We start from the raw sequence: 26078 nt of genomic DNA on the forward strand, positions 1-26078 counted from the left end.
TGTAAAAAGGGGGACGCTGTCTGCCGTAATGTGTAAAAAAGGGACGCTGTCTGCCGTAATGTGTAAAAAAGGGGACGCTGTCTGCCGTAATGTGTAAAAAAGGGGACGCTGTCTACCGTAATGTGTAAAAAAGGGGGACGCTGTCTGCCATAATGTGTAAAAAGGGGGATGCTGTCTGCTGTAATGTGTAAAAAGGGGACGCTGTCTGCCGTAATGTGTAAAAAAGGGGACGCTGTCTGCCGTAATGTGTAAAAAAGAGAGATGCTGTCTGCCGTAATGTGTAAAAAGGGGGACACTGTCAGCCATAATGTGTAAAAAAGGGGGACGCTGTCTGCTGTAATGTGTAAAAAGGGGGACGCTGTCTGCCGTAATGTGTAAAAAGGGGACACTGTCTGCCGTAATGTGTAAAAAAGGGACGCTGTCTGCTGTAATGTGTAAAAAGGGACACTGTTTGCCGTAATGTGTAAAAAAGGGGACGCTGTCTGCCGTAATGTGTAAAAAGGGACGCTGTCTGCCGTTAAGTGTAAAAAGGGGGACGCTGTCTGCCGTAATGTGTAAAAAGGGGGACGCTGTCTGCCGTAATGTGTAAAAAAGGGGACGCTGTCTGCCGTAATGTGTAAAAAGGGGATGCTGTCTGCCGTAATGTGTAAAAGGGGGAATCTGCCCGCTGTAAGGTGAAAAAGAGGCTCTACCTGGTGTAGTGGTGCTATCGTGCGGCGTAATTTGAATAATGGAGACTACTGTGCACCGTTATATGAAGTGGTATTATTTTGTGGCCACACCCCTACCTGACAAAGCCACGCCCCTATTTTTTTACGCGCACCCAAGGCGCGCACTGCCCCTGTTTCACATAGATTGGTTGTGGTACGATGCCGTTTCTTGCACACAGCGCTAAAATGACTAATTACGGCACTGTTGCTAGGTATCCATTTCCCTGGCCCTAAGCAGGTCCCCCTCTCCAGATCCTCTCCAGGTGTGAGGGGGTGGACTTGGATGGGGGGGGGCAAAACATTTTGTCGCACATGGGCCTACCGCTCGCTATTTCCGCCACTGGTTGGATGTGCATCTCCAGCAGCACTTACATGAACACAGCCTTGCTGTTAATAACGCTTCCCCTTCCTGTTTCCTGTTTCACCTCTCCTAGCATAAGGAGGGTGCTAGTTTTATATATATAAATATATATATATTTATATTTGCCTTTGGGATATAGATCTGCTGTAAGCAGAGGAAGGAAGCCATGGGGGTAATTCAGAGTTGATCGCAGCAGCAAATTTGTTAGCAGTTGGGCAAAACCATGTGCACTGCAGGTGGGGCAGATATAACATGTGCAGAGAGAGTTAGATTTGGGTTGGTTATTTTGTTTCTGTGCAGGGTAAATACTGGCTGCTTTATTTTTACACTGCAATTTAGATTTCAGTTTGAACACACCCCACCCAAATCTAACTGTCTCTGCACATGTTATATCTGCCCCCACTGCAGTGCACACGGTTTTGCCCAACTGCTAATAAATTTGATGCTGCGATCAACTCTCAATTACCCCCCATGTACAGTATATTAGCAAAAAGTCACTTTTGAGAGGCACTTTCCATTCACACCTGCTCAGTAAGGACCTGATTCAGCAGTATAAAACGGAACCAAATGCCTACACAGATTCACTCTGATTTCCGCAGGGGCAGGACCTGTTCTGGACATTGTCAGAACAAGTTCTGAGTGATCGCACGCAGTCCCCCTTCTGGAATTCGTGAAGCGGTGTCGAGGGCGGTGACGGCCAGTATCTCCGGAAACGGGGGCACATCGCCCCCGTTTTCTGGGAGTTGCAAGACCAGGGTCTCAGTCTCTGGACACGGACTTCCAGGCCTCGCAAGGCCCCCTTCGACGGCCAGCCTGAGTAAGCTGAGGCTTACTCAGCTGGCTATCTGCGGGAAATATTGTGATCCTAGACTGCGACGTTGATTGCAGCACTGGGATCGCAAGTGCAGCAAGGAGGGGTCTGACACTTCTTTCTGCATTTGCATTTTCAGTGGACGAATTTGCAAAGTTGCTCGTGTGCGGCTTTGCAAATCCGTGTGCGGCTTTGCAAATTCGTCTACAGCTGAATCAGGCCTTTAGTTGTGAAAACAGAAAGTTCCTTTAAAAAATTACTATCCTATTATACAATTTGTTATCCTTCCCTTCTAGTTGAATACGCACATCTTAAATGTGCTACCCTTCTTGGACTTAAACTATAATTATATTACAAATCCATTCTAGCCAGTACTTGTTGGATTCTACATTTCAGTCTTATAGCTGCATGAAGAACTAAAGGAAAACTTGTCTTCTTGCACAAAGGTTTTCCATCCAGGCTTATGGTATCACGTAAGCACCCATTCCCCCAATTACCTCTGTACTGGACCAGGAAACTGCCTCAGCTCCTCCTGTTCCACAGTGTCATGAAGTAGAACCTAGAATGGAACAATACAATGTAGAGTGAATGAAAGAAATACATATAAAATATCATATTAAATGATGGCACACAAAATTTTAAATCTATTATTCTAAATTTTTATATAAGGGCATTTATGAAACCTTAGCATTATTTAGTGTATTTTAATGAATGGTATACAAGGACAAGCGAGAGGGGTGCAGGAAGCTGTAAAAATGCTAAAAGAACATGTGTTTTAAATTTTAATGCATTGTATGTATATTATTTTTTTACTACATAATGGATACTTCAACTTTTTGTGGTCAACAAGGTACTGCATACTACATGTCTATTCACCGAAGCCATAACTATACCTCTATCTCCATAGACTAAGATGGAAATAAGATCTTCCTTGCTACCATCTGGCTCTCAGCAAGAGACTGGATACTCATCATGGGTGATTTCAGTATCAGATTTACAGTCCACAATCTCTTAATGCCTCCAAATTTACTATCTCTATCCTCATCTCTCGACCTCTGCTAATGGTCTGATTCCTCTACTCATCAGCAGGGCCGCTGTCTTGATCTTATATTCAACAGACAATGCTCAGTTTCTGAATTCACTAAGACTCCTTTCCCTCTCAGATCACAAGCTTATCACATGCATGATCTCCTCCATTTCTTCAAAGTCAATGTCATTGAAGTCTACCAAGCCTCCTCAACCACGCAGAAATATTTAATGCTATTCATTTTCAACAACTTTCCACCTCTCTGCAACGACTGTTCTCACCAAATTCTACATTCACTTCTCCAGAGGTTTCATATATCACACCTTAACCAAACTCTAGTAATAGCCATTGATGAAGTGGCTCCAGCTACCCATCACATGTAGTCTTAGATGTCATCAACCATAGCATTCTAAATTAACAAGACACCTACAAAAACTTTCACAGAAAGTTGAACGTCAGTGGTGTAATTTTTGAAGTCCTAGCAACTTTCTCACATATAAGACTATCTACCACTCTTATTGTAATGCCCTGGATACTGCCAAAAAGAGTAACTTTTTAATACATTTAAATCACATCTTAACTCTCCTCACCCAGCTACTATAGGTGCACAAGAACTTGCTTCCTACTTTAAGGAAGATTGATAAGATCCAAAATGAAATGCTCTTTCTTAGCCAGTGACCTACTCAATTCCAAGATCTCCTGTGCTCCTCCGAACCTTAACTAAAATCTATAATCTCTCTCTCTACTGGTATCTTTCCATCACTGTTAAAGCATGCAGTAGTGGATCTTGCCACGGGCAAGCAGGAATTTTGCCCAGGGCACCGCTGTCCCAAGGGCACAGCTGCCGTGGCAAGATCTGCTATTGGTGCCGGTGCCGTGCGGTGTGCGATGACATCATTGCGCACCCCATGGAATTGTGGGAGCGGCCATATACGCTAGAGGTCATAATTGACCTCTAGTGTCTATGCGGTGCTATGGGAGAGACGTCATGACGTCTCTCCCATAGATCCAAGGAGCGGCGGCTGGAGAAGGAGGGTAGCAGCGGTCGGGAAGCAGGAGCGGGGATGGTGAGTATTTATTTATTTATTTTTGGTAAGCACACAGCTACAGGGGGCACAGTATTGGGGGCACAACTACTGAGGGCACAGCTACAAGGGGGGCACAGTACTGGGGGCACAACTACTGAGGGCACACCAACAGGGGGCACAGTACTGGGGGCACAACTACTGAGGGCACAGCTACAGGGGCATAACTGTGACCACGCCCCTTCCCCCATGAAGCCACGCCCCTATTTTTATCTCCAAACGAAACTTTCACCCTGGGCGCCACAAGGTCTAGAACTGGCCCTGAAGCATGGCGTGTTTACTTTACTCCCATTCTGAAAAAAAAAAAAACAATTCTGACCCTAATGCTCTAACTACCGTCCCATCTCTTACCTCCTGTGCCCCTCCAACCTACTTGAGAGACTTGCCTACACGCACCTCACATACTTTCTAAACTCGCACAATTTATTGGACCCACTTCATTAAGGTTTTCGTTCACAACTCTCCACAGAGACAGCACTGACTAAGGTAGTGAATGATCTGGTCACTTCTAAGTCTAAAGGCCATTACTCTAATTCTTCTAGATATCTCTGCTGCTTTTGACACTGTTGACCACTCTCTACTCATACAAACACTTTAATCCCTAGGTCTTTAGTACACAGTCCTTTCTTGATTCTCATGCTACAGATGTAGTGAAACAGAAAAACAGATACAACTGTATATATAGGCGTTCAATACATATACCACAATTGCTGGTCAAACATATTTTTGTATAGGCATATAAGGCTATTAACCAAACTACACCAACGTACATCTCTTTGCTTATTTCAAAATATCTCCTAACTTGACCTCTCTGTTCTGCGCAAGATCTGCGTCTCTCATCCACATGTTATCCGTACTCCCATTCATGACAGTAGGACTTCCGTCAGGCTGCACTCACTCTGTGGAATGTGCACCCACGCACAATAAGACTCTCCTCTAGTCCCCAAACCTTCAAGTGTTCCATGAAAATGCACCTCTTCAGGCAGGCTTATCAAATTCTGGAACCGCAAACATAACCTTCATAAACATTCATATCTAATAACATAACCTCTGTCCACACATAACCTCACAGTCCACACATAACCTCACACATTTTCTATTTCTTCAATTTGACATCCTCTTGTCCCCTGGTCAACATAGCTGTGTGGCTACATCATACAGCCAACAAGAAAATTTGCAATCTGACTGGGCCATTATATCAATGCCTATTATCCTATAGATTGCAAGCTTGCAAGCAAGGCCTTCCTACCTCTATGTCTGTCATTACCCAGTTTTGTTTTTATGACTGTTGTTTCAAACTGTTGAAAAGCGCAAGAGAATATTCTGCGCTATGTAAGAAACAGTTAATACATAATACTAGCTATATGAGATTCTCATTGAATGTTGTCTCCCATCTTGTGTCTGCTTCATTTTGACCAACACCTTATATTTGCAACTAATTGTTTATCCATAAATCAGATTCTTTCTACTGCTCTAACATTAGTATTGATGGAGACGTGTTTTATTACCATTGCTATGTCAGCTGGAACCAGACATCATAGTGTATAGTTCTGCAGTAAAACCCATTTACAAAGCCCATTTACGAGTCCAATGAAGATACCATAGGGGGTCATTCCGAGTTGATCGCACGTAGCAACTTTTTGCTGCTCATGCGATCAACTTGATGCCGCCTATGGGGGAGTGTATTTTAGCATAGCAGGGCTGCGAACGCTTGTGCAGCCCTGCTATGCTAAAAAAGTTTCCTGCAAAACAAGACCAGGGTCAGACTTACCCTGTGTAACGGATCCAGCGACGAAGGTCCCGGAATTGACTTCAGACATCCGCACTCCAAACGCCTGGACACGCCTGCGTTCGCCTCACCATGCCTGGAAAGCGGTCAGTTGACGCCCCGGAACACCTCCTGCCTGTCAGTATTCTTGCGAACACCGCTGCGATTACTTTTTCCGCTGGCGTCGTCGATGTGTGACCGCAGCAAATGCGCAGCTCCGACCTGTTCGCACCGCTCCGACAAACTGCAGCGTGCGAACGGGTCGGAATGACCCCCATAGTCCTAAAGCTATGTGCAACAGGTGTTATGGTGACTCCATCTCCCCCATTCCAATTTTCACATAGGAAAGGTAACGACACGGGCATAACACATACAGGGTGATGTTGACGCGGTTGACGTGGCTGATTTTCTAAAGGAAATAATAGAACTAGAACAGGGAAAGGAAGAACATGTAATTTTTTAAAGAGAAAGCTGCCAGTTACACAGCCATGTCATACAAGGTGATATGATGACAGGATGTGTGGGGGCAGGGTGCAAGGCTGATGATCTGTGTGTTTTAAGCAGTGTGTGGTCTAACTGAGGCAAATGTAAAGGCAAAAGGCAGGAATGAAGGACAGAAGCTGTATGCAGTGTTCAAAGACATTGTATGAACAAATAATAATAATAATTTTATTTATTTAGCACTCTTTCTCCGATAGTACTTAAAGCCAGGGGCGGATTGGGAACTAAAAGCGGCCCTGGAAAAATTTGTACTAGTGGCCCCACTTGGGCAGCACCTGAGGTGTAAGGTTTAGCCATGGGCCTTGGCAGCAGCACCCTCCCCCCAAGACTTTCCAGATAGTGGGCATGTCCAGCATCAAGGAGGAAGTTAAAAAAAAATTAAAATTATATATTATGAGCACATTATATGATACACCTTCAGAATTTAGGAAACTATATCATTCTTTAGAAAGATATGTTTTCTTGCTTATTACACCAACCGTATCCCAATCACTATTCACTCAATCTTATATGTCAGCCAAGCAGGCAGACAGAGCATACACTAGATGATCTGCAATCACAGGCTAAGTGGCAAAGTAATTTTCATATATGCAAATTATTTTGCATCTTATTCATTATGTCTATAAAAAGGACCACATGTCCTCAAACAAAACAGGCCCCACGGGTGCGTCGTCCCACCGGGGATCTTCCCTGTGAGCCCTATGGCCAATCCTCCTCTGCTTACAGCCGTTAACAGATAGAGTGGGTAATTCAGAGTTGATCGTAGCAGCAAATTTGTTAGCAGTTGGGCAAAACCATGGGGGTCATTCCGAGTTGATCACTCGCTAGCTGTTTTTAGCAGCCGTGCAAACGCTATGCCGCCTCCCACTGGGAGTGTATATTAGCTTAGCAGAAGTGCGAACGAAAGGATCTCAGAGCGGCTACACAATAATTTTGTGCAGTTTCAGAGTAACTTCAGACCTACTCAGCGCTTGCGATCACTTCAGACTATTCAGTTCCGGATTTGACGTCACAAACCCACCCAGCGTTCGCCCAGCCACACCTGCGTTATTCCTGGCACGCCTGTGTTTTTCCGAACACTCCCTGAAAACGGTCAGTTGACACCCAGAAATGCCCACTTCATGTCAATCACTCTGCGGCCAGCAGTGCGACTGAAAAGCTTCGCTAGACCTTGTGTGAAACTACATTGGCCGTTGTGAAAGTACGTCGCGCGTGCGTATTGCGCCGCATACGCATGCGCAGAAGTGCCTTTTTTTTGCATCATCGCTGCGCAGTGAACATTTTTAGCTAGCGATCAACTCGGAATGACCCCCAATGTGCACTGCAGGTGTGGCAGATATAACATGCAGAGAGAGGTAGATTTGGGTGGGTTATTTTGTTTCTGTGCAGGGTAAATACTGTCTGCTTTATTTTTACACTGCAATTTAGATTTCAGTTTGAACACTGCCCACCCAAATCTAACTCTCTCTGCACATGTTATGTCTGCCCCCCCTGCAGTGCACATGGGCCCTCATTCCGAGTCGTTCGCTCGGTATATTTCATCGCATCGCAGTAAAATTCCGCTTAGTACGCATGCGCAATATTCGCACTGCGACTGCGCCAAGTAATTTAACAATGAAGATAGTATTTTTACTCACGGCTTTTTCTTCGCTCCGGCGATCGTAATGTGATTGACAGGAAATGGGTGTTACTGGGCGGAAACACGGCGTTTCAGGGGCGTGTGGTTAAAAACGCTACCGTTTCCGGAAAAAACGCAGGAGTGGCCGGAGAAACGGAGGAGTGTCTGGGCGAACGCTGGGTGTGTTTATGACGTCAAACCAGGAACGACAAGCACTGAACTGATCGCAGATGCCGAGTAAGTCTGAAGCTACTCTGAAACTGCTAAGTAGTTTGTAATCGCAATATTGCGAATACATCGGTCGCAATTTTAAGAAGCTAAGATTCACTCCCAGTAGGCGGCGGCTTAGCGTGTGTAACTCTGCTAAAATCGCCTTGCGAGCGATCAACTCGGAATGAGGGCCATGGTTTTGCCCAACTGCTAACAAACTGCTGCGATCAACCCTGAATTAGGCCCTGAATGAACAAAATACAGTACATAATGAAATACAGAAAAGCTTTTCAGAAAACACAGAGAGCATGGAGATACTAAAGGTACACTATTGAAATATGTGAGTAAACAGGAAAGTCTTGAGTCTCTTTTTGAAGGATTCTAGAGCGGAGGCATCTTGCACTGTGCGGGGAAGTGAGTTCCATACAGTTGGAGCCGCATGGCTAAGAGCTCGACTGCCAGATGAATTCCTGGGAGAATCCCATACCTCCCAACATTTAGGGTAACCATCTCAGTACTACTGCACAGTGAAAAGGGGGCATGGCTTTGGTAAAAGGGGAGTGACTTTGCGAGAATGCTGTGATTGCAAAGCCATGCTTCCAATTTTTGTCAGCTCACAGAGCGCTGGGCATGCCCCTAGCCCCTCTGTCCTCCGTAAATAGATACTGTGCGCATGCACACAGTGTGTATTAAGCGGGTTACAGAGGGCCTCCCAACTGCCACCCACCGCGGGACGCTGCGGCCCGCTGGTAGGACAGTGGGTCAGTGCCTATAAAACATGACTGTCCCGCGAAAATCAGGACAGTTAGGAGGTATGGATTCCAGGTAGTGCTGAAAGTTCTTCAGAATGAAATCAAATTTGCTTCAGGCACATTGGACCCTGGTTATGTAGGGCTTTAAAAGTCATTAAGCCAATCTTGAAATATATTCGTTAAGGATATTGGTCTATAGTTGGTTATGCAGTCAGGATCTAAATTAGGTTTTTAAGAAGAGTTCTAACAATTGCTTCCTGTAGTAGTTCAGGATAAATGCCTGTCTGCAAAGAGCATTGAAGTTTTTTGCAAATGTGAAATATATTTTGTGTAAAATTCTATGGCTTGAATGTGGAATGTGCCAACATAGTGAAATATATAATTATATTATACTAATGATGTCAGAAATAAGGATAACTTTCACATGCGTTTATATATGTGCATTCACACTAATTATATGTTACTAGTTAAAAGCCCGCCAAAATGACGGACACCAGGGCCGGATTATAGGGTGGGAAGGTCGCTACTCACGCAGGAGCTGCCGGGATTCTGGAAGTCCTGCTGCTGAGGGTATAGCGTTAGCCTTTTTTATATATAGATGCTGTATATATGTAATGGGCAGGTTATAATGATGTTGCACTATATACATCAGTACTGGCACATGTAAGCTCACCAGTCCTACACAGCTCTTGCCCAGTCTGGGGGTAGAGGATAGCAGTAATCACCAGCAGCTGGCTGGAGGGGTCTGGGCATGACCTATATGGGGGTGTGGGAGGGGCAAGAACAGGACACGACCCCTCTACCAGAGTGCAGTATATATAAGGCTGTTGAGCCGATTAGCTGCCTTCTCACCTGCATCATATGCAGCCCCAGTGCCGACCACTCCTCCTCCCGGTCACCGCACTAATCACCCCACAGAGGGTCTCACCCCTTCCTGCCGGACTGATTCCCCTTCTCCCCACGCTGGTAAGTGGCCACACGTGTCACCGGTGCCTCCACTCTGAGTGCTGCGGGACTGTCTTGTGGTTCCTACATCTGTTTTTTGGTTACTGCTGCTACAGTACTTGTTGCCGAGTCGCCGGAGGGTAAGTAACCTTGGTTGTAGCAAAGCATATGGAGGAGGGGATGCAGAGTATGCGGTATATGGCAGAAGCAGTATATGGAGGAGGGTTGTGCCCTGTACATAGGGGGCACTATATGGAGTGGCCGTTACTATGTGTGTGCCAGGTGTGCCTGGCACACAGCGCAATTGCCCTGAGGGTGCAACGGCCAGCGGCATGTAATGAGTCAAATTGACTCATTACATGCCGCCTCTGCTGTGTGCCGCGCGCCGCGCTGTGTAGGAGAGCAGCAGCCACGCCCGGTAGCGGAGAAGGAGGAGGAAGGAGGGGGACTGGAGCCGCAGCAGCAGTAAGCGCCGCTGCAGCACTCCCCTCTCCTTCCATATAGGCTGCCAGGCGCTGCTGTGAATGCTGGGATGCGGTTCCTCCATCCCAGCATTCACAGCGGCGCCGGGCAGCCTACGGCGCACAATGCCCCTAACTTGCATGGGGGGGCGGCGCCAATGCCGTTTCTTGCACACAGCGCTAAAATGCCTAGTTACGGCACTGGTGCAGTGTGTATATAGGGGCAGTATATGGCGGGGGGTGCAGTGTACATAGCGTGTGGGTGTGTGTCCTTGTCCCTCCAGTGGCTGCCGGCGGCACCAGAGAGGTGAGGAACAGCGTTACATTAATGTAACATTAAGTGGAAATCAAACAAAAGGATAGAAAATCCTGTCAATCTTGAATATGAAAGGTTGTTATAAATGGCAACTACCACACCAAAAACCTACCCCTACCCCCACTCTATCTCTCCCCAGCATCCTCTCTCCATATTCAGCAAGTGTGAAAGTCAGATCAGTGTTTTTACGGAAGTACAGTATCAGCAGGCTGTAACATCTCCCTGCATGATCACTTTCATTTTCATTTGGTCTGTGCGGTGGCCTCCAGTGGTCACTGGTGCACATAAGAGGTGAGGAGCAGTTAGCCACTTATTATCTAGGATAGTGTAATAACCATCACTTTTAAATACAATTACCTTAACATTAAATAGTAACTAATATAATTGAGGTTTTTTAATTACCTCTATGCTGTGTATCTCCACGAGAGCGGGTTGACCCTCATCTGGGAAATTGGGGCACACTCTGACCAACTGTCCCCGTGCCCCAAAACAGACAGTGACGTGTGGCAGGGAAAACTTCATCGGAGCTGTCGGCTGAGGAGTGCGTTCCAATGTCTCTTTAAATAAACGACAATTAGGATACCTACATTGGTCTGAAGTAGAAACATCATGAAACATTTGCTGCTTGATAAAATATTTTCTTTTTCTTTGTAAATCTATCATCTAATATAACAAAATTACATTTATACAGCCATGAGGTGATTCAGCCTGCAACCTATAGTTAATCTACTGAAACGGACCTTAGTTCCAGTTAGAGATGAGCGGGTTCGGTTCCTCGGAATCCGAACCCGCCCGAACTTCAGCTTTTTTTACACGGATCCGTGCGACTCGGATCTTCTCGCCTTGCTCGGTTAACCCGAGCGCGCCCGAACGTCATCATGACGCTGTCGGATTCTCGCGAGGCTCGGATTCTATCGCGAGACTCGGATTCTATATAAGGAGCCGCGCGTCGCCGCCATTTTCACACGTGCATTGAGATTGATAGGGAGAGGACGTGGCTGGCGTCCTCTCCATTTAGATTAGAAGAGAGAGAGTGAGATTGAGACAGAGACACTTGATTTACTGGAGCTTAGGAGTACTAGAGAGTGCAGAGTTTACTAGTGACTGACCACTGACCAGTGACCACCAGTGCAGTTTTATTTAATATAATCCGTTCTCTGCCTGAAAAAAACGATACACAGTGACTCAGTCACATACCATATCTGTGCTCAGCCCAGTGTGCTGCATCATCTATGTATAATATCTGACTGTGCTCACACAGCTTAATTGTGGGGGAGACTGGGGAGCTTAGGAGTACTAGAGAGTGCAGAGTTTACTAGTGACTGACCACTGACCAGTGACCACCAGTGCAGTTTTATTTAATATAATCCGTTCTCTGCCTGAAAAAAACGATACACAGTGACTCAGTCACATACCATATCTGTGCTCAGCCCAGTGTGCTGCATCATCTATGTATAATATCTGACTGTGCTCACACAGCTTAATTGTGGGGGAGACTGGGGAGCAGTTATAGGTTATAGCAGGAGCCAGGAGTACATATTATTAAAATTAAACAGTGCACACTTTTGCTGCAGGAGTGCCACTGCCAGTGTGACTGACCAGTGACCTGACCACACTGAACACCAGTATAGTATACTATATTGTGATTGCCTGAAAAAGTTAAACACTCGTCGTGTGACTTGTGTGGTGTTTTTTTATTCTATAAAAAACTCATTCTGCTGACAGACAGTGTCCAGCAGGTCCGTCATTATATAATATATACCTGTCCGGCTGCAGTAGTGATATATATATATTTTTTATATCATTATTTATCATCCAGTCGCAGCAGACACAGTACGGTAGTTCACGGCTGTAGCTACCTCTGTGTCGGCACTCGGCAGTCCATCCATAATTGTATACCACCTACCCGTGGTTTTTTTTTTCTTTCTTCTTTATACATACTACATCTCATTATCATCCAGTCTATATTAGCAGCAGACACAGTACAGTACGGTAGTCCACGGCTGTAGCTACCTCTGTGTCGGCACTCGGCAGTCCATCCATAATTGTATACCACCTACCCGTGGTTTTTTTTTTCTTCTTTATACATACTACATCTCATTATCATCCAGTCTATATTAGCAGCAGACACAGTACAGTACGGTAGTCCACGGCTGTAGCTACCTCTGTGTCGGCACTCGGCAGTCCATCCATAATTGTATACCACCTACCCGTGGTTTTTTTTTCTTTCTTCTTTATACATACTACATCTCATTATCAACCAGTCTATATTAGCAGCAGACACAGTACAGTACGGTAGTCCACGGCTGTAGCTACCTCTGTGTCGGCACTCGGCAGTCCGTCCATAATTGTATACCACCTACCCGTGGTTTTTTTTTCTTTCTTCTTTATACATACTACATCTCATTATCATCCAGTCTATATTAGCAGCAGACACAGTACAGTACGGTAGTCCACGGCTGTAGCTACCTCTGTGTCGGCACTCGGCAGTCCATCCATAATTGTATACCACCTACCCGTGGTTTTTTTTTCTTTCTTCTTTATACATACTACATCTCATTATCAACCAGTCTATATTAGCAGCAGACACAGTACAGTACGGTAGTCCACGGCTGTAGCTACCTCTGTGTCGGCACTCGGCAGTCAGTCCATAATTGTATACCACCTACCCGTGGTTTTTTTTTCTTTCTTCTTTATACATACTACATCTCATTATCATCCAGTCTATATTAGCAGCAGACACAGTACAGTACGGTAGTCCACGGCTGTAGCTACCTCTGTGTCGGCACTCGGCAGTCCATCCATAATTGTATACCACCTACCCGTGGTTTTTTTTTTCTTCTTTATACATACTACATCTCATTATCATCCAGTCTATATTAGCAGCAGACACAGTACAGTACGGTAGTCCACGGCTGTAGCTACCTCTGTGTCGGCACTCGGCAGTCCATCCATAATTGTATACTAGTATCCATCCATCTCCATTGTTTACCTGAGGTGCCTTTTAGTTGTGCCTATTAAAATATGGAGAACAAAAATGTTGAGGTTCCAAAATTAGGGAAAGATCAAGATCCACTTCCACCTCGTGCTGAAGCTGCTGCCACTAGTCATGGCCGAGACGATGAAATGCCAGCAACGTCGTCTGCCAAGGCCGATGCCCAATGTCATAGTACAGAGCATGTCAAATCCAAAACACCAAATATCAGTAAAAAAAGGACTCCAAAACCTAAAATAAAATTGTCGGAGGAGAAGCGTAAACTTGCCAATATGCCATTTACCACACGGAGTGGCAAGGAACGGCTGAGGCCCTGGCCTATGTTCATGGCTAGTGGTTCAGCTTCACATGAGGATGGAAGCACTCAGCCTCTCGCTAGAAAAATGAAAAGACTCAAGCTGGAAAAAGCACAGCAAAGAACTGTGCGTTCTTCGAAATCCCAAATCCACAAGGAGAGTCCAATTGTGTCGGTTGCGATGCCTGACCTTCCCAACACTGGACTTGAAGAGCATGCGCCTTCCACCATTTGCACGCCCCCTGCAAGTGCTGGAAGGAGCACCCGCAGTCCAGTTCCTGATAGTCAGATTGAAGATGTCAGTGTTGAAGTACACCAGGATGAGGAGGATATGGGTGTTGCTGGCGCTGGGGAGGAAATTGACCAGGAGGATTCTGATGGTGAGGTGGTTTGTTTAAGTCAGGCACCCGGGGAGACACCTGTTGTCCGTGGGAGGAATATGGCCGTTGACATGCCTGGTGAAAATACCAAAAAAATCAGCTCTTCGGTGTGGAAGTATTTCACCAGAAATGCGGACAACATTTGTCAAGCCGTGTGTTCCCTTTGTCAAGCTGTAATAAGTAGGGGTAAGGACGTTAACCACCTCGGAACATCCTCCCTTATACGTCACCTGCAGCGCATTCATAATAAGTCAGTGACAAGTTCAAAAACTTTGGCCGACAGCGGAAGCAGTCCACTGACCAGTAAATCCCTTCCTCTTGTAACCAAGCTCACGCAAACCACCCCACCAACTCCCTCAGTGTCAATTTCCTCCTTCCCCAGGAATGCCAATAGTCCTGCAGGCCATGTCACTGGCAATTCTAATGATTCCTCTCCTGCCTGGGATTCCTCCGATGCATCCTTGCGTGTAACGCCTACTGCTGCTGGCGCTGCTGTTGTTGCTGCTGGGAGTCGATGGTCATCCCAGAGGGGAAGTCGTTAGCCCACTTGTACTACTTCCAGTAAGCAATTGACTGTTCAACAGTCCTTTGCGAGGAAGATGAAATATCACAGCAGTCATCCTGCTGCAAAGCGGATAACTGAGGCCTTGACAACTATGTTGGTGTTAGACGTGCGTCCGGTATCCGCCGTTAGTTCACAGGGAACTAGACAATTTATTGAGGCAGTGTGCCCCCGTTACCAAATACCATCTAGGTTCCACTTCTCTAGGCAGGCGATACCGAGAATGTACACGGACGTCAGAAAAAGACTCACCAGTGTCCTAAAAAATGCAGTTGTACCCAATGTCCACTTAACCACAGACATGTGGACAAGTGGAGCAGGGCAGGGTCAGGACTATATGACTGTGACAGCCCACTGGGTAGATGTATGGACTCCCGCCGCAAGAACAGCAGTGGCGGCACCAGTAGCAGCATCTCGCAAACGCCAACTCTTTCCTAGGCAGGCTACGCTTTGTATCACCGGTTTCCAGAATACGCACACAGCTGAAAACCTCTTACGGCAACTGAGGAAGATCATCGCGGAATGGCTTACCCCAATTGGACTCTCCTGTGGATTTGTGGCATCGGACAATGCCAGCAATATTGTGTGTGCATTAAATATGGGCAAATTCCAGCACGTCCCATGTTTTGCACATACCTTGAATTTGGTGGTGCAGAATTTTTTAAAAAACGACAGGGGCGTGCAAGAGATGCTGTCGGTGGCCAGAAAAATTGCGGGACACTTTCGGCGTACAGGCACCACGTACAGAAGACTGGAGCACCACCAAAAACTACTGAACCTGCCCTGCCATCATCTGAAGCAAGAAGTGGTAACGAGGTGGAATTCAACCCTCTATATGCTTCAGAGGTTGGAGGAGCAGCAAAAGGCCATTCAAGCCTATACAATTGAGCACGATATAGGAGGTGGAATGCACCTGTCTCAAGCGCAGTGGAGAATGATTTCAACGTTGTGCAAGGTTCTGATGCCCTTTGAACTTGCCACACGTGAAGTCAGTTCAGACACTGCCAGCCTGAGTCAGGTCATTCCCCTCATCAGGCTTTTGCAGAAGAAGCTGGAGACATTGAAGGAGGAGCTAACACGGAGCGATTCCGCTAGGCATGTGGGACTTGTGGATGGAGCCCTTAATTCGCTTAACAAGGATTCACGGGTGGTCAATCTGTTGAAATCAGAGCACTACATTTTGGCCACCGTGCTCGATCCTAGATTTAAAGCCTACCTTGGATCTCTCTTTCCGACACAAGTCTGCTGGGGTTGAAAGACCTGCTGGTGAGAAAATTGTCAAGTCAAGCGGAACGCGACCTGTCAACATCTCCTCCTTCACATTCTCCCGCAACTGGGGGTGCGAGGAAAAGGCTCAGAATTCCGAGCCCACCCGCTGGCGGTGATGCAGGGCAGTCTGGAGCGACTGCTGATGCTGACATCTGGTCCGGACTGAAGGACCTGACAACGATTACGGACATGTCGTCTACTGTCACTGCATATGATTCTCTCAACATTGAAAGAATGGTGGAGGATTATATGAGTGACCGCATCCAAGTAGGCACGTCACACAGTCCGTACTTATACTGGCAGGAAAAAGAGGCAATTTGGAGGCCCTTGCACAAACTGGCTTTATTCTACCTAAGTTGCCCTCCCACAAGTGTGTACTCCGAAAGAGTGTTTAGTGCCGCCGCTCACCTTGTCAGCAATCGGCGTACGAGGTTACATCCAGAAAATGTGGAGAAGATGATGTTCATTAAAATGAATTATAATCAATTCCTCCGCGGAGACATTGACCAGCAGCAATTGCCTCCACAAAGTACACAGGGAGCTGAGATGGTGGATTCCAGTGGGGACGAATTGATAATCTGTGAGGAGGGGGATGTACACGGTGATATATCGGAGGATGATGATGAGGTGGACATATTGCCTCTGTAGAGCCAGTTTGTGCAAGGAGAGATTAATTGCTTCTTTTTTGGGGGGGGTCCAAACCAACCCGTCATATCAGTCACAGTCGTGTGGCAGACCCTGTCACTGAAATGATGGGTTGGTTAAAGTGTGCATGTCCTGTTTTGTTTATACAACATAAGGGTGGGTGGGAGGGCCCAAGGACAATTCCATCTTGCACCTCTTTTTTCTTTTATTTTTCTTTGCGTCATGTGCTGTTTGGGGAGGGTTTTTTGGAAGGGCCATCCTGCGTGACACTGCAGTGCCACTCCTAGATGGGCCCGGTGTTTGTGTCGGCCACTAGGGTCGCTTATCTTACTCACACAGTCAGCTACCTCATTGCGCCTCTTTTTTTCTTTGCGTCATGTGCTGTTTGGGGAGGGTTTTTTGGAAGGGACATCCTGCGTGACACTGCAGTGCCACTCCTAGATGGGCCCGGTGTTTGTGTCGGCCACTAGGGTCGCTTATCTTACTCACACAGTCAGCTACCTCATTGCGCCTCTTTTTTTCTTTGCGTCATGTGCTGTTTGGGGAGGGTTTTTTGGAAGGGACATCCTGCGTGACACTGCAGTGCCACTCCTAGATGGGCCCGGTGTTTGTGTCGGCCACTAGGGTCGCTTATCTTACTCACACAGCTACCTCATTGCGCCTCTTTTTTTCTTTGCGTCATGTGCTGTTTGGGGAGGGTTTTTTGGAAGGGACATCCTGCGTGACACTGCAGTGCCACTCCTAGATGGGCCCGGTGTTTGTGTCGGCCACTAGGGTTGCTTATCTTACTCACACAGCGACCTCGGTGCAAATTTTAGGACTAAAAATAATATTGTGAGGTGTGAGGTATTCAGAATAGACTGAAAATGAGTGGAAATTATGGTTTTTGAGGTTAATAATACTTTGGGATCAAAATGACCCCCAAATTCTATGATTTAAGCTGTTTTTTAGGGTTTTTTGAAAAAAACACCCGAATCCAAAACACACCCGAATCCGACAAAAAAAATTCGGTGAGGTTTTGCCAAAACGCGGTCGAACCCAAAACACGGCCGCGGAACCGAACCCAAAACCAAAACACAAAACCCGAAAAATTTCCGGCGCTCATCTCTAGTTCCAGTATTATATGTGTTTCTTCCACCTTAAACATAATTGATTCTATTTCACAATGAACATAATGGTATTATCCTGGCATTGAGCACTGTAACATAAAGTGTTTGTCCAGCGCTGGATTGCCCAAATTAACTTGGCTTTTACTGTGGGAACCTGAGATACTGGGCTGAGATGAAAGGCAAGGCCTCTGATCGTTTCATTAAAAACAAGGCATGTTGGTTAATTTGTATAATAGCTGTGCTGCAAAGGTCTTTTGGGTATTGCAGAACATTGAGAGCGTAAATGTAATGATTAAAGGGGAGATCTCGCATTTCTTTCTCAGCTTTGTGATATGTTGCTCAATAGTCTGGATTTTAATTTCCATAATTAAATGTTGTTTGATGTGTTTCACTTTGAATCATATTGCATTTTAAACTTTTATTAAATCCCAGTTAGCTGATTTTAATATAGTGGAGTTGCAGTGTTTTTTTTTTTTTAAGAACTAAATATTAAGACATAATAAAAAGTTATAGAGGTAACGTTTATTCTATTCTAGACTCCTATCTGAGTCATAAAAGATGTGTCGGTGCATTGTAAAAATATTTTGATTGGAAGTTATCTTATTTGCCATAAACCCAAATACAGGAATAAAACAGCTTATGCATGACCAGAAAAAGAGTGTACTGGAAATCCTTACAAGTTTGTCATATCCAGTGTCGGACTGAGGCATGAAGGGCCCACAGGGATAATGCAGTGGAAGGGGCCCATTGGTTAGGGGTGTGGCCAGTCTCCAGAGGGGGTGTGGCCAGCCACCCTAGAGCTTTAGCTGACCATTATACCCCTTTACACCGCCAACGCCGTATCCCACCCGGAAATTGAAAAGGGTCCTTCCTGGGTGGGATCTGGCATTGGACGGAATTTGCAGAGTCGGTTGCCATAGCGGTGGGGGCGGAGCCGGCAGCGGGGGCGGCCCTGGGAGATGAGCTCATCTCCGCGCAGCCTTTCCCTATTGTAGTGAACGGGTCCCGGTCGCATCGACCCAGGAGCCCGTTCACACTGCCACTGACCCGGTATTCAACCCGGGAATTTCACTGCTTTATTCCCGGGTTGAATTACCGGGTCAGGCGACCCGGGATTTCGACCATGGCCCTTTCACACCACACACAGACCCGTGTCGACCTGGCAATAAGCCGGGTCGACACCGGGTTATTTGTGCGGTGTGAAAGGGGTATTAGAGAGTGCATGGTCTGGGCACATTGTTACACTTCATAGAATACTATAAAGATATGCAATACTTTATTAATATTAAACATAACACACGTACAATTATAAAACGGGAAAAAAGCATATTTGATGTATCCTGAAAGTTACCTCAGATAAACTTTCCCCCCCCCCCTACTGTGGGGTCTATTCAATTGAAGTCGAAATTAGGGGTCCATTCAACTGAAGTCGGAATTGCCGTCAAGTCGGAAAGACTGCAGTTTCCGACTTTTTTAGGTTGAATCAGTATTTGACCTATTCAATGGAGTTGCCATTTTTCCGACTTGTCTGCAATTCCGACTTGTCGGAAAACATGTGGATCGGCGGATTATACGCCGATCTATGTGGTTTGTCGAATTAGCGGCCAATTCTGACAGGTTTTTGGCACGTTTTTTCGACAATGCTGAACCTACTTTAAAAAAAGTCAGATCACCATTGTCGGAAATGGGCAAAAACCTGTCGGAAATGCCCACTAATTGAATACTGAACTGTTGGATCCTCTCTGTCGGAGAGGATTCGACAAGCATTGAATAGACTGGATATATGTATATAACTGAAGTGGCTCGTTAAGTGAACACTTCACCTATACAGCGTTAAGGCAGCCATTTATTGGATCAAACCATTCTTGTACCTACAAGGAGTCCTGACTGGACATGGCACTGCCAAAAATGGCTTGGTGGGATTGAAGTGTGATTTTGTCATAGTGTGTATAGTTCTATACAATCCAGTCTGTACACCGTGAAATCTATATAATTTTAATGGAACACTACTGAGTGCAACCTATAAATCACTGTAATCTACACCTAATGGACCATAGGAGTGACTTTATATGGGCAAATACAGTATGGCGGGTATGAATTATACATGAAAATATAGCCTCAGTGTACTAGGTATTATCCACAGATACTGTATGAGTCACTAACTTACCATTCTGCAAAGGGTTCCAGGGGTCAGTTAGATCTGCTGGGTCATGCATGTATTGACTCAACTCGAAACTACTAGATGACATGCCAGAGTCACGGTACTCAGACAGTAAACTAGGTTTTCTGTTACCAAAAGACTGCTGTGAAAAGAAAGGTGAAGAGGCAACATTTATTTAGAGGGGGTAAAGTAAAGTAGGTGCTGTATTTATCACAAAGTCAACTAATAAGCTAGCACAATTTAATATGCTAATGAGACAATTAGTCAAACTAAGTCTCAAATCTGTGTCTGAAAGTGCAAGCGCATCCCGCCCACTGTTCTAAAGCTTGCAGATGCAACTGTCACCATTTGTATCAGGACTTGCACCAATTCCATGCTAAATGCAAGAAATCGGTCAGGAACAGGGGCCCCTTACCCATATGCATGACTCAGAATCATTTGGATATGTGCTGCACATACATGCTCCCGACCACAAACTGCCTCTTTATCTGTCTTAATTCTTGCCGCCCAGTCACTGTCCTGAAACCCCTACTTCTTGTTGGTACCCGATTGCACAAGATGCGGCACATATCTATTTGCGACATTGAACACATTGTGTGGTGCATGCATCCGTTTTGCTTTGCGATTCAGATGCATGCTCTGTTGGCTCGAAACTGGAATGTCTAACTCATAATCACACCCATAGCGTGGAAAACCCAAAGAGATGGGGAGTCTAGAGAAGGTATATTCATTGTAATTAGATTTCAGAAGATGTTACCTCTAATGTGTCCATAGCAGAACCACATCTTCTCTGATCGTGGTGCCAACCACCATTGTCTCCAAAGCCTAGTGACCTTACAAAGCAAGACAAGTCCAAGTGGAGTTAAAAAACAGCTGTTGACAAGCCATCAGAACATCTATATACATAAATATGGTTTTAGAGTGATTTTAAGAGGACATTTGTGAAATCTTGGAGATACTGTAGATAAAGTTCCAACCAATCAGCTCCTATCTGTCATGTTACAGGCTGTGTTTGAAAAATGACAGTTAGAAGCTGATTGGATGGTACTTCATCTCTCACTACTTTGTGTCTCTTCAATCAATGTTGCATATGTCCCACAATATTTACGATCGGCACAGGACAGTTACAGACCTAGATATTCCTTTTGGAAAATTGGGAATATTTAACTAACCCTGGATGAAGATGTCTGATGCGTTTCAATTGCAACTATTTAACATAAAGTTTTAGGAGCATATTTATTAAACTAGACTGAGTGTCATTCCTCCAACTATTATCCTTTTCGGAGGTTTTGTAAGCAGAGATGTGCGGTGGACACTTTTCGGGTTTTGTGTTTTGGTTTTGGATCTGGATCCCCGCTCGTGTTTTGAATCTGGATTGGTTTTGCCAAAACCACCCTTTTGAGTTTTGGTTTTGGATCTGGATGATTTTGGAAAAAAAACATAAAAACAGCTAAAATCACAGAATTTGGGGGAAATTTTGATCCTACGGTATTATTAACCTCAATAACACTAATTTACAGTCTATTCTGAACACCTCACAATATTGTTTTTAGGCCAAAATGTTGCACCGAGGTAGCTGGATGACTAAGCTAAGCGACACAAGTGGGCGGCACAAACACCTGGCCCATCTAGGAGTGGCACTGCAGTGGCAGACAGGATGGCAGTTTTAAAAACTAGGCCCAAAAGAGCACATGATGCAAAGAAAAAAAAGAGGTTCAAGATGGAATTGTCTTGGGCCCTCCCACCTACCCCTATGTTGTTTAAACAGGACATGCACAGGTTAATAAACCCATCATTTCAGCGACAGATGGTCCCCCTGGAAAAAGCTTGCCAAGTTCCCCGAATCATAGATAGCTACAAACATACCACTTCCATATTTGATGACTTTTCACATTACAAGAAGAGGCAAGAGGACAGTGTCAAGAAGATGATTAAAAATTAGAGAGACACATGCAATCAGGAACAACACACAGAGTTTCACCTCCACTCCTATATTGGTGTGGAACAGAAGGACTTCAACCAAGCAAATATATAATTACCACATTACTGGACAAACTGAAAAACTAGGGGCCAAAGCCTCCAAATTTGTACCCCTTCCTCCATGTTCAGGGATTAAGATAATTTAGGATTTAATGCTGGGATGCAAACAAACTGGTGTATGCCACAGGATCAAGATTGGATATTTTCCCCTTCGAGGAGTCTGGAGACTTATTTTGTGAAAATCTCGTGGGTTTCTTTTTTTCCATTTTTTTATTGCATTTTTATTATATATTTTGTGGCAAATGCCTTATTTTTGTTTTTCTTCGCTCCTAGTTACACACATGTGAGCATACCTGTTTGTCTTGTTTATTTTTTTCATATTTAATTTTTAAATAAAGCAGCCCCTTAGATGGTTTAGCAGCCCCTCCTGAGCACCCACAACAGCCCCGGATGGGGCAAGTTGAGTTCGGGTGGGTTTGGTACAGTACTAAACAGGACTGTGCAGTGAATTGTTGTTATTGAGCCCCTGCCCCAGTGGAGCTTACCATTCTATAGTTGAAAATCATTTCATACTATAAGTAGGACTGTGGGAGGAAGCAATGCTAACCTGTGTGCCACCAGCATGCCTCAGCCTGGCAAGCTAGACATCTTCCTGGCTGTAAGCCACCATGAGACTCCATACTGGGCCTTATTCAGTAACTGTTTGTGCCTCACAGGAGCTCCTGGCCCATCTAGTGCTGCAGTGCAATGGAAAGCTGATGCAATGCAAGATCACTGAAACTCTGTTCTTCTAACACCACAAGGTCGTGCGATAACCCTACGCAGCTCTTAGGAAAAGAACACTGTACAACAAATGTGCTTCTTTTCTTCTAAATAAATAATCCCAAAATATGGGACATCAATAATAAATCAAAAATAAGGTTGACTAATTGGAGCAATTCATTTGAGTGAGTGCCTAACATGAAATAATTGAGAAGAATCTCTCTCTAATGCTTCGGCAGAAAATCTGTCTTTTACATCTCTGGCAGTTGCGCTGGATTATGATTCTGTCTCTTCTGAGTCACACTGACTTTGGCCACAAATGTGATCTCTACCCACTTTATTAAAAAACACTTTGTCAAAATAGCAATTTCCATTTCCACCTTTGAGGCTATGTTTTCACAAATCTGTTTGTGATGTTGAAGCTTGTTTCATATCTGCTCTAGGCTTTAATTTAAACCTAGCATCAAGTACAGCAGCACCCCTGGAATTATACGGCAGCACCCCTGGACTTATACAGCATAGGCAGCACCCCTGGAGAATTACACAGCACAGCAGACAGGCAACAGCACCCCTGGACTTAAACAGCACTGGGGCAGCACCCCTGGACTGATAGGGCAGAGGGGAAGCACCCCATATAAGACAACACCCCTGGAATGATGTGGCAAAGAAAAGCCGTGCAAGATGGAATTGTCCTTGGATCCTCCCACCCACCCTTATGTTGTATAAACAGGACATGCACACTTTAACAAACCAATCATTTCAGCGACAGGGTCTGCCACACGACTGGGGCTGAAATGATTAGTTTGCTTGGGCCCACACCAAAAAAGAAGCAATTAATCTCTCCTTGCACAAACTGGCTCTACAGTGGCAAGATGTCGTCCTCATCCTCAGATCACCCCCTTCAGTGTTTACATCCTCATCCTCACAGAGAAATAATATTCAAACAAACCACATCATTTAGGTGTCAGTGGACTGCTTATGCTATTACCCAAAGTTTCTGAACTTGACAATGACTTATGATGAATGCGCTGCTGGTGACGTATAAGGGAGGATGTTCCTAGGTGGTTAACGTCCTTACCCCTAATTATTATGGATTGACAAAGGCAATAGATGGCTTGACACCTGTTGTCCAGATTTGTGGAGAAATTATTCCACACCCAAGAGGTGGCTTTTTTGGTATTTTGCCCAGGCATGACAATGGGATTTTTCATCCCAACAACTGTCTCCACTGGTGCCTAATTCAAACAAACCACATCACCATCAGAATCCTCATTGTCAACTTACTCCGCAGTGTCAGCTACACCCATATCCTCCTCATCCTGGTGTACTTCTACAGTGACATCCTCAATCTCAATATCAGCAACTGGACTGGTGGTGCTCCTCCCAGCACTTGCAGAGGGTGTGCAAATGGTGGTGATAGCCTCTTCTTCCCATACAGTGTTGTGAAGCTCAGGCTTAGGCATTGCAACCGAGGACAGTGCCAGCATCCCTGTATTTTCACATCACCCCTGTAATTTTACAGCATTCAAGACAAGGCCAGTGTACATTTATTTTCACTGCACCCCTGTATTTTACAGCATACAGGACCAGTGTGCTTTTATTTTAACAACAGCACCAGGGCCGGTTCTACACTTTGTGATGCCCAGTGCGAAAGTTTCCACTGCCCCCCCCCCCCGTGTTTCAAAAAGTAGGGCTGTGGCTTCATAGGGGAGGGGCGTGGCAACAGTTATGCCCCCAGATTTGCCCCAAGTAGTTGTGCTCTCCAGTTGCTTTGCCCCCAGTTGATTTGCCCCTTGTAGCTGTGCCCTCTGTTGCTGTGCCCCCTGTTGCTTTGCCCCCAGTAGTTGTGTCCCATCGCTTTGCCCCTAGTAGTTGTGTCCCCTGTCCCTGTGCCCCCAATAGTTGTGCCCTCTGCTGCTGTGCCCCCTGTTGTGCCCTCTGCTGCTGTGCCCTCTGTTGCTTTGCCCCAGTAGTTGTGCCCTCTGTTGCTGTGCCCCGTTGCTTTGCCCCCAGTAGATTTGCCCCAGTAGTTGTGCCCCCAGTTGCTTTGCCCCAGTAGTTGTGCCCTCTGCTGCTGTGCCCCCTGTTGCTGTGCCCCCAATAGTTGTGCCCTCTGCTGATGTGACCCCTGTTGCTGTGTCCCCAGTAGTTGTGCCCACTGCTGCTGTGCCCCATGTTGTGCCCCCTGTAGCTGTGCCCCCAATAGTTGTGCCCTCTGCTGCTGTGCCCCCTGTTGTGCCATCCGCTGCTGTGCCCCCGATAGTTGTGCCCTCTGCTGCTGTGCCCCCTGTTGTTGTGCCCCCTGTGGCTGTGCTCCCGATAGTTGTGCCCTCTGCTGCTGTGACCACTGTTGCTGTGACCCCAATAGTTGTGCCCTCTGCTGCTGTGCCCCGTTGTGCCCTCTGCTGCTGTGCTCCCTGTTAACAAACACACACACACACACAAATAAAAAAAAAATACTTACCACTGCCCCGCTCCTGCTTCCTGACCACTGCTACCGAGGCTGCCGCTCCGTCTGGCCGCCGGCTCCTCTCTATTGGAGAGACGTCATGACGTCTCTCCCATAGCAGCGCTGCACAGACACTAGAGGTCAATCCTGACCTCTAATGTCTGTCACTGGAGCCGGGGCCCACGGCGTCCGCTGCAGCCGGGGAGCGGGTAGGCGGCGGTGCCTGCGGGGTGACTGCGGCCGCGCCCCCAGGCCGCAGCGCCCCCGGGTGCAGGCACTGCTTGCCCGCACCAAGGACCGCTCCTGAACAGCACCCCTGTATTTTTACAGCATACAAGATTGGGCCAGTGTACATTTATTTTCACTGCACCCCAGAATTTTTACAGCATACAAGACAGGGCCAGTGTATCTTTATTTTAACAACAGTACTCCTGTACTTTTACAGCATACAAGACATGGCAGTGTACTTTTATTTTAACAACAGCACCCCATAATTTTTACAGCATACAAGACATGGCCAGTGTTCATTGCTTTTCACTGCACCCCAGAATTTTTACAGCATACAAGACAGGGCCAGTGTACATTTATTTTCACTGCACCTCCGAATTTTTACAGCATACATGACAGGGCCAGTGTACTTTTATTTTAACAACAGCACCCCTGTACTTTTACAGCATACAAGACAGGGCCAGTGTACTCTTATTTTCACTGCACCCCAGATTTTTACAGCATACAAGACAGGGCCAGTGTACATTTATTTTCACTGCACCCCAGATTTTTTACAACATACAAGACAGGGCCAGTGTACATTTATTTTCACTGCACCTCCAAATTTTTACAGCATACATGACAGGGCCAGTGTACTTTTATTTTAACAACAGCACCCCTGTACTTTTACAGCATACA

The 26078-nt window shown here is 45.8% G+C and overlaps 1 protein-coding gene across 3 annotated transcripts in view; it reads right to left on the minus strand.

Annotated features, from left to right (window-relative positions):
• SEC16B (SEC16 homolog B, endoplasmic reticulum export factor) overlaps nucleotides 1-26078 on the minus strand; it is a 327501-nt gene that overhangs the window by 242937 nt on the left and 58486 nt on the right. For all 3 annotated transcript variants that reach the window (XM_063939718.1, XM_063939716.1, XM_063939717.1), the window contains exons 5-8: nucleotides 20739-20814; nucleotides 19988-20123; nucleotides 10968-11122; nucleotides 2380-2441 (exon numbers count right to left, since the gene is read on the minus strand). In XM_063939718.1, coding sequence (XP_063795788.1) covers nucleotides 2380-2441; nucleotides 10968-11122; nucleotides 19988-20123; nucleotides 20739-20814 — 429 coding nt within the window. The remainder of the gene's footprint in view (nucleotides 1-2379; nucleotides 2442-10967; nucleotides 11123-19987; nucleotides 20124-20738; nucleotides 20815-26078) is intronic.

The sequence above is a fragment of the Pseudophryne corroboree genome, chromosome 9 (genome assembly GCF_028390025.1).
Source record: "Pseudophryne corroboree isolate aPseCor3 chromosome 9, aPseCor3.hap2, whole genome shotgun sequence".
Taxonomy (NCBI): domain Eukaryota; kingdom Metazoa; phylum Chordata; class Amphibia; order Anura; family Myobatrachidae; genus Pseudophryne; species Pseudophryne corroboree.